At 35.2% G+C, this 12,414-nt stretch overlaps 2 protein-coding genes across 2 annotated transcripts; one reads left to right on the top strand and one right to left on the bottom strand.

Moving 5' to 3' along the window:
* Positions 1–962: 962 nt before the first annotated feature.
* On the top strand, positions 963–7,215 carry LOC107225783 (isocitrate dehydrogenase [NAD] subunit beta, mitochondrial). The gene is made up of 6 exons (XM_015666364.2): positions 963–1,117; positions 1,521–1,583; positions 1,660–1,869; positions 4,900–5,291; positions 5,776–5,965; positions 6,440–7,215. Exons 1-6 carry the CDS (start codon positions 1,076–1,078, stop codon positions 6,668–6,670), a joined length of 1,128 nt encoding a protein of 375 aa, XP_015521850.1. The 5' UTR covers positions 963–1,075; the 3' UTR covers positions 6,671–7,215.
* LOC107225782 (THO complex subunit 3) lies at positions 6,926–11,669 on the bottom strand. Its single transcript, XM_015666363.2, has 2 exons — positions 11,407–11,669; positions 6,926–10,789 (listed from the first exon to the last, which is right to left on the bottom strand). Exons 1-2 carry the CDS (start codon positions 11,620–11,622, stop codon positions 10,007–10,009), a joined length of 999 nt encoding a protein of 332 aa, XP_015521849.2. The 5' UTR covers positions 11,623–11,669; the 3' UTR covers positions 6,926–10,006.
* Between the last annotated feature and the right edge of the window lie 745 nt (positions 11,670–12,414).

Here is a 12,414-nt window from a genome sequence, read left to right as displayed (position 1 = left end):
AGTGGCTTTTGATTTAACACAAGAGCTTCGTATAATAAACAGACCAGGAAAAATTCTCTTCTAGACCAAAGTGTGAGCGAGCGGAGACTAGCAAAGTACGGAGTGACATGTTCGTACTTAGATAGTTTACAAATATACCTGACGCAGGCATTTAGTTTTCTTTGGAGCCGTAGCTGTTGCTGGCTCGTTATGTCAGTGTACACCGCTGCACAATAATTAAAAATCGGAAAAATCGGAAAATAGAATGAGGCTCTGTTAAATTTTCCCTATTAAATCTTCATTCTTGTATTTCTTTTCATTCCGCTAATTATTTTACTCACTACGAGCCTACGTACAAAATCCGGAGGTCCAAATATTTTATATTCATTCGTTATCGTATTGATATAATGTTTGATATAAATGATTATATCATACGATAACGAATGAATATGTTGAATTTGGATGAAATGCCCCATATATACACCCAATCCACCCAGTGTGTGTTAGAACGTTGGGGTTAGTCGCTCGTGGCCGACGGTGTGTGGTGTGCGTGCGTCCGTGAGCCGAGCGTTTTGCCGTGTGGGTATGCCCGCGCAATTACGTTCTAACTCGCCTACGAGCACCGCACACACGCAACATCAGAGAACGTGCGATTGTATCATCCACCAAGCATATTTATGATCATCATGTTGGTGTAGCCCTAAAACAACTCTGCAGCATCGACCGAGGCGATGATCACAAAATTCTACTTCTCGATTCACCGCTACGTTTCAGCGCCACTCTGGTGGGATCACCTAAGGCCGTGTTCGAAAATTGACTCACAGTACTGTCACCAATCTTTTATCTCTTTTGCGCTGCCGAGTTCATGGACAGCTCTGTCTCTGTCCTAGGGAATTTTTAGTACTGGCAGTCAATTTACGAACACGGCCTAAAACGCGAGCGTTGGACATCTCCTCACTCATCTCTGGTACTAACACTGGCAACACTGCTTTTGTTAAGTATATCGATAGCCGCTTTCGGAGTCGATAACATTGTCGATAACAGCAATAAAATTTTGTAGCTCAAGCCGTTCAGAGATTCATCTCCTTCGTGAAAAATGGCGCTACTTGCGAGGAAGGTCTGCAAGGTTCTTGCTCAGGTATTTCTAACTTATTTTACATAACGATTGACAAGCATTGCTCAAAATGCAAACAAAGTTTTTAATTGATGAAGGGTTCACTGGTTCCATAGATCACCGTGGAGAATCAATCGGACAATTTTATACGAATTTGGCATTAATCTGAAACTGATAATTCATTTTGCAGTCTACTTAAATAAATTAAATATATAATTAAATTAAGACCAAATCAGCTCTATATCAATACTCGCTTCTGTCACAGTTTCGACCAACAACCTTGAAATAATTTTGCATCTTGATGCATTATATTTGCTACAATAACTTATTTTATTACATATCTATTTCTTCTCTTCCCCAATTCCAAACTGGTCCCCGATGTTGCTTTGAATGCATCAATTTTATGCATGGATTCTTGGTGCTTTAGGCTGCCCCAAAAGGCCCAGTAGCCAGAACATTCCATCTGGGAGTTGTATATCAGCAGGACGTAGTAAGTAAATTATTTCACCATAGTGTAATTTAGCAATTTGAATATTACACATTAATGTTTCTGCTATTATTTTCAGGGTGTGCAAAAAGAATCAAAAACAAAATGTACGCTTATTCCCGGAGATGGAGTCGGACCAGAACTTGTCTATTCTGTTCAAGAAGTTTTCAAAGCTGCAAATGTGCCCATTGAATTTGAAACGTTCTTTTTGTCCGAAGTCAACCCAACATTGAGTGCTCCTCTTGAACGAGTCTCTGGTAGTATTGCTAAGAATCGTGTTTGTTTAAAGGTATTTACTTCATTACTTTTTATGAGATATTATTTGCTTGCTGACACTAAGTTTATTACAACCAGTGCTTTTTATTTGTCAGTTTTATTAACTTAAGCACAACTAACATTCCAGTTATGCTATTGCAAGTTGAATTCGCAACTTATATTAAATTTTTATTTTACATCAAGTAGAATTGTGTGTTCATCTTTTGTCTGTGATTTGAATCAGAAATAAGTTTCGTTTTTTTATATGTTAGCGTACTTTCAAGTTATTCATTGTGCACATAATGAATGTCACAACTTGTCAATTCAGTATAATAAGAGCAGGTTCTTTTCAGTAGAAAGGTTACAAGTTTATGTTAAAATTGACAAAGTACGTTTTATTTGGATATCTATCATGTACTTTTCAATTTTCTGAAGCAATTTATATGCGAATTACAACAGTGATCCTATCTGATAAAATATGTGCCATTTTCATTCATATCAGTTATCTAGAGTATACGTAGACGCAATAAACTTTGGTATACCATATGAGTGGCAATACGGTGGCAATTGTTTTATGGCCAAGTGCTCCATTGTCGGCTACTTATCTGATGTACTTTTTGTTTCATGTTTATGTTTTAACTCGCCATGATCATTTCCATTGCAATATTTTCTGCGTAACGTAGGACTTTCTTCGATAGAACTACTAAGGATACAGAAGACCGGGGAGAATTTTTTTATTCACCTCCTCTATAATGCTACACCAGGGAAAAACACTGGTAGATCTAATCAGAACGACAATTAACCCCTGACAGGCAATGATGGTAAAATTTCGGCCCTAAGAATCTTGTTGAATACCTTCAACGTTCATTTTTATTTGTTTAGTCCAACTTAATTAGTTTCATAATACAACCATTTCATACGGAATTGTTTGAACATTAATTTAAAAAAAGAAATCTTGCTAGCTTTATTAAAAAGTGAGATATTTGAAAATAATTTCCATTGACTATTTTTTACACTCATTGCCACGAGAGGTATACGGTTTGAATATTTACCTGTCACGGGTTAAGGTTGTGAAAACGCAGAATTAGTCATTACATTTAAATACCTATTAATACAATAAAATGGTTTGTTGCAGATGTAAGAGGCAACGAAACATGTATTTTATTAACTGATATTTAGTTGAAATAAAAAAGATCGGCGTCTTTCCACCTGCAACTACCATTTTGTTTGGTTCATCTACAGGGTATTTAAAGTGTGACAGAGCAATAGTAGTCAAACTATTGATGATACTCAAAAAAATTTCAGATGGAAGTTACATTGTTCTAGAAGGCCGTCATACTGGACCATCTTATTTCTTTTTTGGTGGAGGTGCTGAAGCTTCGTCAAGGTCAACACCACATTTTTTTTCTACGACATTATTACTGATTGAGGCAAATTCGGTGATCTACAACACAAGGTCATTCTAGGCATGCGAAGTGTGACAATAGTCGAAAAATCAAATCAAATCAAAAGAATTATTTTCAAAGGATTTACTAACCTTGGTTTGTATCTACCTACAGAAGATGCTCGAACTGACGACCCTCGACTTGTGAACAATTGTTAATTTACTGATGAAAAGACCATCTAACTTCAGCTAACATTTGTGGTGTAATTTCAGTACATGCTCGGTGTATTCTTCCTTTCATATCGTCAGGCGTGGTAGGTGCTACCGCCATTACACTTTCTCTGACAAGAGCCCATAAAAAGTAATCAAGTGATGTTGGGTTAAGCTAGGTATCTTCTGTGGGTAGACACGAACCAAGGTTAGTTAATCCGTTGACAATATTTATTTTGATTTGATTTGATTTTTTAACTATTTTCATACTTTATGTGCCTAGAATGCCCTTGTGTTGTAGATCACTGAATTTGCCTCAAAGTCAGCAATAACGTAGAAAAAAAATACATTGTTCCGTTTAAAAAAGTGGTGTTCACCTTGACGTAGCTTCAGTGTCTCCACCGAAAAAGAAATAAGATGGTCCAGTATGACGGCCTTCTCGAACAATGTAACTTTCATCTCAAACTTTTTTGAGTTTCATCAATAGTTTGAGTACTATTGTGCTGTCACACTTTAAGCTTTAAGTGTAGCTATATTCTAGACTGTGAAAATTACTTGGACAGAATTTCATTTGAGGATCTTGAAGTTTTCAGCATCCGAACAAACGTAAAATGTTACTCAATTCCTGAACTATTAATAAACAGTAAAAAAACGAAGAAAAGATTTTGAAATATGCATCAGCTAAATGTCTCCTGACAAATAATATTGTTTGTCATGGCTGCATGAAATTAAGGAAATGTAGTATACCATTTAATTTCGACATGACACATTGGGTTGAATTTGGAAATTACGAAAAAATGGAATCAAAATAAAGAAGCAAAAAATTAGTACCCGTGCCTTCAATTTTGCAATGGACTTTAATACAAAAATGATTATGCAATGCATAATCCACTATCAAGATCATGAAGAAACATCTGGCTCTGACAAGGAATGTGTCTCAGGTCGATCTCTTTGATTTTGAGTTCATATATATTATAGTGCATCGAAAATTAAGCGATAGGAATTTTTATTTAATCAGCTGTAAAACACTTTGAGGGGGTAAAAATGAACCTCAAAGCTGGGCATCCAACAAGGTGATTTCTTCATGTGCTTGAATGAATCTAATGCTAAAATGTTTCATTCATCAATAGAATCATAAATCATTTTAAGGAGATGAAAATGACCTGCATAGATGGGCACTCAACAAGGCAATTTCTGGATAAAAAAAAATACGTCTTGCTGAGTTTTCGATGCACTACAGCATATATGAATAAAATCAAAATTGGAGAGATCGACCTGATATACCTTTGTTTTGAGATATTCGTATTTAATTTTCGAGTAGCAAGTGTATTCTTATTAAAAGATTCATTGGGATAGCATAAACTAGTACATTTTCGTCTAATTACTGGTGAAGAAATCAATTCATTTAGTGTTAATATTAAATTAAGAATAAAACGAAGACATTAAATAGTGTGAAATTTAATTTTTCAGGGTATTTTGGCAACGCCAGATCACTCTCATACTGGAGAGTTACAAACTTTGAATATGAAACTTAGGCGCAGCTTAGACCTGTATTCTAATGTTGTACACGTGAAGTCTTTGCCCGGTATTAAATCTCGTCATCAAAACGTGGACTGTGTTATAATAAGAGAACAAACTGAAGGTGAGTATTCTGCATTGGAACACGAAAGTGTCAAAGGAGTGGTTGAGTGTCTGAAGATCGTCACTGCCACGAAATCTCAGAGGATTGCTAAATTTGCGTTTGACTATGCAACCAGAAATAATCGCAAGAAGGTTACGTGTGTACACAAAGCTAATATTATGAAGCTTGGTGATGGGCTCTTCTTGCGATCATGTGAAGAGATAGCTAAACTGTACCCAAGGTATACACACACACACACATATACATGTATATATATTTTTTTTATCAATCTATGGAGCATAGACCATTTATATGAATATCTCAATATAGGATTGTATTATACGAGGTTGAAGTTCATAACGAAAGGAACGAAATATTGAAAACTAAAAATGATATGCAACTTTGGAATTAATTTGCAGAAGTTGTGCCTGCAGAATGAGTAATATTTTGCTTTATCCAAGCTGTAGTGTACAAGTTACTACGTTTTAACAATTTCGAGTTGCAAAACAGCGATTTTTTTTAAATATTTCATATCACCCACATTATGTACTTCAACATTATATTTAACTATCCTATTTAATTTTCTCTATTAATGTTGTTGTGTCAAATCACTCTATTTTTATCTAAAATAAAATAAGGTTTCGTCTATTTTTATCATAATTTTGTTCTGGATCTACTGATTTACATAATTTGTTCACAAAGAAAAATATGATTATTTTTTTCAGAATTCAATTTGAAAAGATGATTGTTGATAATTGTACAATGCAAATGGTGTCCAACCCACGACAGTTTGACGTTATGGTTACACCTAATTTGTACGGTAATATCGTCGATAATTTGGCATCCGGATTGGTTGGTGGTGCTGGAGTTGTTGCTGGCGCCAGCTTCAGTGCGGAGTGTGTTGTTTTCGAACCTGTAAGTATCTTTTACAGTACTACCTTGTTATAAAAGAATATTAGGGTGGTTAAGGGAATAGGCTTCCAATAAATGCGTTATCGAAGTGTGTCCCAACTACTGCCTGGAGAGATTGAAAACCGCATGTGTGTGAATGTGTCGATGTTCATCACACTTCTCGTTATAAAAGAATCACAGATATGTACACGAATTCGGTGACTAAACACGTATCATTCGCGGAATCAAAAGTTAGGAGACCTCAGGTACACAGGTAGAGTGGGGGAAGCTATAAAACTAGCTCAAGGACAACGAAGGGGAACTTCTTTTACAACGAGGACTCTTATAATTGGTACTACTGTAACTGGTTGTGAAAAATTTATTATTCTGAACGCTTCTCATTCTCCAGCACAGGCATTTTATTACTGTGAAAACATTGCCATGATTAAAGAATTCATAATGAAATTGTCATTGATGTTCTTTACTTTTAATTTACAGGGTGCGCGTCACACGTATTCAGAGGCTGTGGGTAAAAATGTGGCAAATCCCACTGCCATGCTTTTATGTTCTGTCAAACTTCTAAATCACGTTAATTTACGAACTTATGCAGAACAGATCAGAGACGCTATTAATCGTGTATTGAACGATGGAAAAGTCCGCACCAAGGACTTGGGTGGACAAAGTTCTGCAACTGATTTCACAAAGGCGATTATTTACAGCCTCCGTTAGTTTGATATTAAATTTTGTTTAATATTACAGGACAACCTAGACCTCGCAGCACTTTACACGCATTTAAAGCTGCGAAAAGATATTGCAAGTTTGATATTGATCGAATATTAATGACATAGTTTGTGCATAGCATAAATATTCTCGCTTATATGTGTAACTTGTGCTCATTATTCAATAGATTAGGTCACTTTGTAAAGTATTATTGTAATATTAGAAAGGAATGTTGATAAGTCTAGGTTGATTTTCAATATGCAATATTTGTACATAACTATCAACTGATTATGTGATATTCGGTCAAAAACATAGATCTTTGACTTGGAATATTCATGAGACAGAGAATGCATGATCAAGATCTTTGCTTCTATAGTGCATTATTCAATTAATACAGTATTGTCGATTACCTTGTGATTAATACTAGGAAAACCAGAAGTGATGGAGTAGTAATTTTGTCAATAGGTAAATAATTGGTATAGTCCAATTTTAGATGAACACTGTTAACATACGTGAATTGTACAAATAATAAATTATTGTATATCCGATTTAAATTACTGTTTGTTTGTCGGTACTTATGTACAAAACGTTGACAACTCGTACCTCAATGCTGAAAAAGCGATCCAATGTAAACAGTCTACTAGTTTTGCAATCCTTAGTATCCTTCCTTGCCAAAGTTGAAAGCTGAACACGCTCTAGGGAATATGCAGCAATATATTTATTATATAATTATGCATAAAAGCAAAGGCCCGAGTACGGATTATATAGGTATGCAACACGTGACAAAATTTTCGATGGTACTTCATTTTGATTGTCACAATCTGCATTCTTTTCCACTCAATACCTATAAAATAGATCATTCAGAAATTCTTAAAAGATCATTTTTCCAGTTGATCTAATATCTTACCATGATTTACTGCAAGAAACGCCTTTGCCGAGTCCACTAAAACCACCAAGGATTTTTTGCTTTATTGGTAAGGCAAGTCAAAACATCTGAGTAAATTTTCCTTTTCTAAATGATGAATTTGAGCATTCTATCTTTAGAACATGTTTCAACTATTTTAGCCGTACTAGCAATTAGTGAGACTAGTTGATATTTTCCTAGTCTCATTCTTTGGTTCAATACTTTTATTATCTACTAATATTTTTTTGAATACTGTTGGAAAGTATCTCCCCTGCATATGCCATTTATTATTTTCACCAGTGGCCATGTGGTATAGATATGACTTTATACACATAGGGTTTTACCTAGTTTTAATTTCTCTATCATACTATATTCTAATACTACAATGAACACTAATTATTACTTCATTGTTAACAAGATCCAGTAACGTAAACTGCTCGACCTTGTCTTGTTTGACCGGTACTTCTCTTATCGATATTCTACCTTCAAGTTTTTGCACACATTCACAAAATATTTGCTAAAGCTATCTGCAGTATTTTTTTTTTCTACTACAGTTTTATGCTATCCAGAAATTGAAAGTATACTCCTAATATGAAATTTACTATTTACGTTCTTCCATAACACCCTACTTGTTCCAACTAGGTATGCGATCATTTTTGGATTTATTTTATTTTTTTCTATAAATTAATTTACACAGTTTATAATTCTTTTGATTTTTTATTCGAACTGCACTATTCACGTTTATGGCATCCTTAAAAATCTTGTCCCTTACGTTAACTAACATCAGTATCCCTATGGTGACAGACTTTTTTTCTTTGTGTAGTGGGATTCAATGGCTTTCTAAATTTCTCTAAGTTCCTTTGCTTCTCCAATTACAAATGTCACATTTGTATGAACATCATTTTGTCATTTTATCTCTATTCTCTTGTCGCAAAAGTGTTCTCCTTTGTTCTTTTACCATCTGTTTCAAGGTTTTGTAAAAGTATTTAGTGCATCTTTCAGTTTTGAGAATATAGACAAATGTTTTCCAACGTGGATTTTCAATACCATGGCTAATATGTCACCAACGTACTGCCTCATACAAACAAAGTAGTGATTGATGCAGGCGGAAGTTAGTTGTGTTACTCTTGTTGGCTTGTCCACCATGGGTATAAACCTCTGGCCACAAAGTACTTCAAAGTATTCTGGTAAAAGACTGTTTTGGTTCAACAAATTCATATTTATGTCGCCCGTCAGTACTATTTCAGTGTTTTGTATTTTTTTTTGGATCCTTCAGATCTGTGTCAAGACAGCCATGCGGTTCTTGTGTAAGTAGATTGCTATTCATCCGTGTTAATTTAGTTGATTTATAAAGTACAATTAATAGCATATTTTGGATTTTCACAACTTTTACTTAATATCACAATACGTTTCCGTTTATTGTATCTTGATTACAGCTGATTGAGTAATTGCTTAGGAAGTATGAACTCAGCGTTTCGATAATCAAGGTTTTACAGCAAATCATTATATCTAGGTGTTAATAGTTTTCGTACAGAAATCCCTCTGATTCTTCAAAATCTTTATCGATATTTCGAGTTTGTAGTTGCTGTGCTTCGAGCCATTCACTAGTTTGTAACAATTACAGCTCTCAGACCTGCTGGCATGCTTTTACGCATAGGAGTAGCACTATGATTGTATTCACTGTACTAGTAACATCTACTCATATTTATGTATTCGTATACTTAGTATCTATCTCACACAATGCAAGCAGAACTTTGTGTTAATTTTATATACATCCCTGGTGAGACTACCGCAAACACAGGTGTAAAATACGGATGATGGAAAGACGGATTTTCAATTTTCTTCAATGTGACCCACCATCTGAATAAGCATATAAAAATAATGTGATACAGAACGTTGAGAGAGGGTGTTCAAAATTTTGTTGATTTGTCAGACTCATGTGTTTTCAAACTAATTTTTTATACATTCGAACTAGTGTAATCAATACTTTCTCGTGAGCTTCAAATTGTTTATAGTAAAAACTGAAAAGAAAAAAACAGTAAGCTTACAGAAGGATCAGTTTAGAGTAGAGGCAATATTCATATTCTTATCTGGCTTTGCATTTGTAAGAAAAGTAATTGACACGTCTCAAATTACAGAATATTCAGATATATGGAGAACATACAGGCATGTACAGTGCTATTGAGGTAATGAACATAGCATTAAACCAAAATAACCCACTACAAAAGCTTCCCTCTTCAACAAATATTGATCAAAATTGCATATGAATTTTAAAATCATCTTAGAGCATTAGGTGTAGAGAGTACTATTTTATCGTGCTATAATGTTATATGTATCATGTAAAGGTATCACACATGAGATCTAACAAAAACGTCATTGTCAAATAAAAATCCCATTTAAAGAAAGTTGACGAAAAGCAGTCAATATGGTAAAATCCAATTTTATTCGCTTGAAAACCCAAAAACTTTCAAGCTTCCAGCATCCCTTTTTCGATCGTAAGTGTCTTTATCGTCACACGCATATGCCAATAAATATTGTTTTGGATGCCACGCCACCGTAAATGTTGCAGCTTCGACCGGTATATCGGCAACTTTTTCTCCCGTTTCTACCTCTCCAATGTCTATGACCAAGTCTTCAGAAGCAGCTGCTAGGAGTTGCCCATCATGAGAGAATGAAATGGTTCTAACAGGCCATTCCAATCGAGAAAATGTCCTTAGGCAACATAATTCATCAGCATCCCACAGAGACACTAAAGCATCAGCTGACCCTGTTGCGAAGTAACGACCAGTAGGGTCAAATTCAATGCAAATGCATGTCCCTGGATGAGCTTTGATTACATGCAGTAGTTCTAGGTCCGGATAGCTTAGAATATGAACACATCCCTGACCATTTGTAAGATAAAATGTGTCCGAATCTTTGTTCCAAGATATTTCATTGACTTCAAAGTTGAATTGTTCCTCGGCACGAATTTTCATTACTCTTGCATCAATGAATGTCACTAAATCCTCCTTGTTGCCAACTGCTATTGTGTTACCATCAGGCGACCAAGATATATTGATGTTTTCACCCCGTGTCGCAATATTTGCTGTGCATTTTTGAGATCTTGTGTCCCAAATACGCATGGTTTTATCTCCACTTGCAGTTGATAGTAGCTCAGGGTGAAATGAGTGCCAACATAATTGATCCACGCTTCCTCCATGTCCGCGGAACGTTGTCTCTTGTTTCTAGAACAAAGGTTTTTGTATTTATACAAAATGCTTTTATATTGTTTTTAAGTGTGTATTGCATGGAGCTTGTATTTGTAAATTTTTTCACTTTATGGGTTCCATGGATCATAAATATACTTGTATAGTTAATTCCACAATTTATCACCTGCATTGAATAATAACTCTATATTGTAGTTAAATTGAATACATATATTGCATCAAATTTATGAGATTGAAGGTGGTAACAAAATATTTCAGAAAAAATCGCTAGCTTGCAACTTTAGAATTGCTCAAAATGCGATGAATGGAAAATTTTATTTATTCATTTATCAACGACAGTAATTTGCAAATAACGAATTTCGAATCAGAAACGAAAACGTTTCTGTCACAGATTTTTATGAGAAATATATTGTTAGCCTATGAAGCAATAGTCGTGGATGACCCTGTATACCTAAAAACTTTCGATTTATATCAAAATGTTATAAAAATACTGACTCTAATGAGTCAAAATAAGATGACTCTTCATGCGGTCAGTGAAGAGTAAGCACAACATAGTCTTAAACTGCAGAGGTTCATTAAAGTATATCAAATTTATAATACATAAACACGTAAACGCACAGCGAGCTTTTACTCACCAAACGATCGGTTCCAAGAGAAAAAATACAAACACACTTGTCGAACGAGCCGGACGCCAGTAGTCTCCCGTCACAGCTCCAGCCAACGCTGTGTACCTTCGCTGAGTGGCTTTGTTGCTCTTTGATTTTGTTATGTGTTTTAAAATAACTTGTCAACTCGTCGACCCGGCTATTCGACGCTGCCATGTTTATTTGACACAGCTGACCGCACAGCATTGCCAACCTATCAGGCGAACAATTCTTTGAATGGCGCCAAAACAATTCTTTAAAATTCTTCGGGAACCCAGTAAACTTTGACTGAAGATTACAAAGACAGTTACCCCTGGGGTCCCTGGGTAAATTTTTGTGTATTAGTTTTCGGATGGCTTTCGGCGGGCAAGTGTGCCCAAGTGGGCCTGGGAGCGTAGGAGGTTTCTGCTCTATCGACTCTACGTAACGGGCTCGTACCGACATTTGTAGCAGCCAAAGTATGGTCGGTATGAAAGCTTAAGATTGAGACGGTACGAAGTGAGTACGTAAAACTACGTAGCGACTGTAAATGTTAGTACCATAACTTTATCGACACAGTCATTATTTTATTCCAATAATACGGACGGATATGCCTTTTCAATGTGACATAATTTTCCTAAAATCGCTTGCCCTCATTGATCTGTATTCGACCATAATGTCTTGCAGAATTACATACAACGAATTATTTTAAGACATGAAAAGTTGTCATAATTATCGAAATAATTATATTTATTACAATCATTATATAAAAACAACAGTTTCGATTCCTGGCTCCGTCGTTAATTTTTCAAATCACCAAAAATTTTCGAATTACATTCTCTAGCATTTTTCTTTCCGCTAAAATAGATATAACGTATTTTCATATCACTTCATAGACGGCCGGGACCGTCTTACGTGGCTTTTAACAAGTAGTGTCATATACTTGTAAACATGTCACATGTATACAAAGATCTATAATTGTGATTTTTGAGACGAATTTCATAATACATATTTATTATT

The sequence above is a fragment of the Neodiprion lecontei genome, chromosome 1 (assembly GCF_021901455.1).
Source record: "Neodiprion lecontei isolate iyNeoLeco1 chromosome 1, iyNeoLeco1.1, whole genome shotgun sequence".
NCBI classification, from domain to species: domain Eukaryota; kingdom Metazoa; phylum Arthropoda; class Insecta; order Hymenoptera; family Diprionidae; genus Neodiprion; species Neodiprion lecontei.
This window is presented reverse-complemented; position numbering and strand designations above follow the sequence as displayed.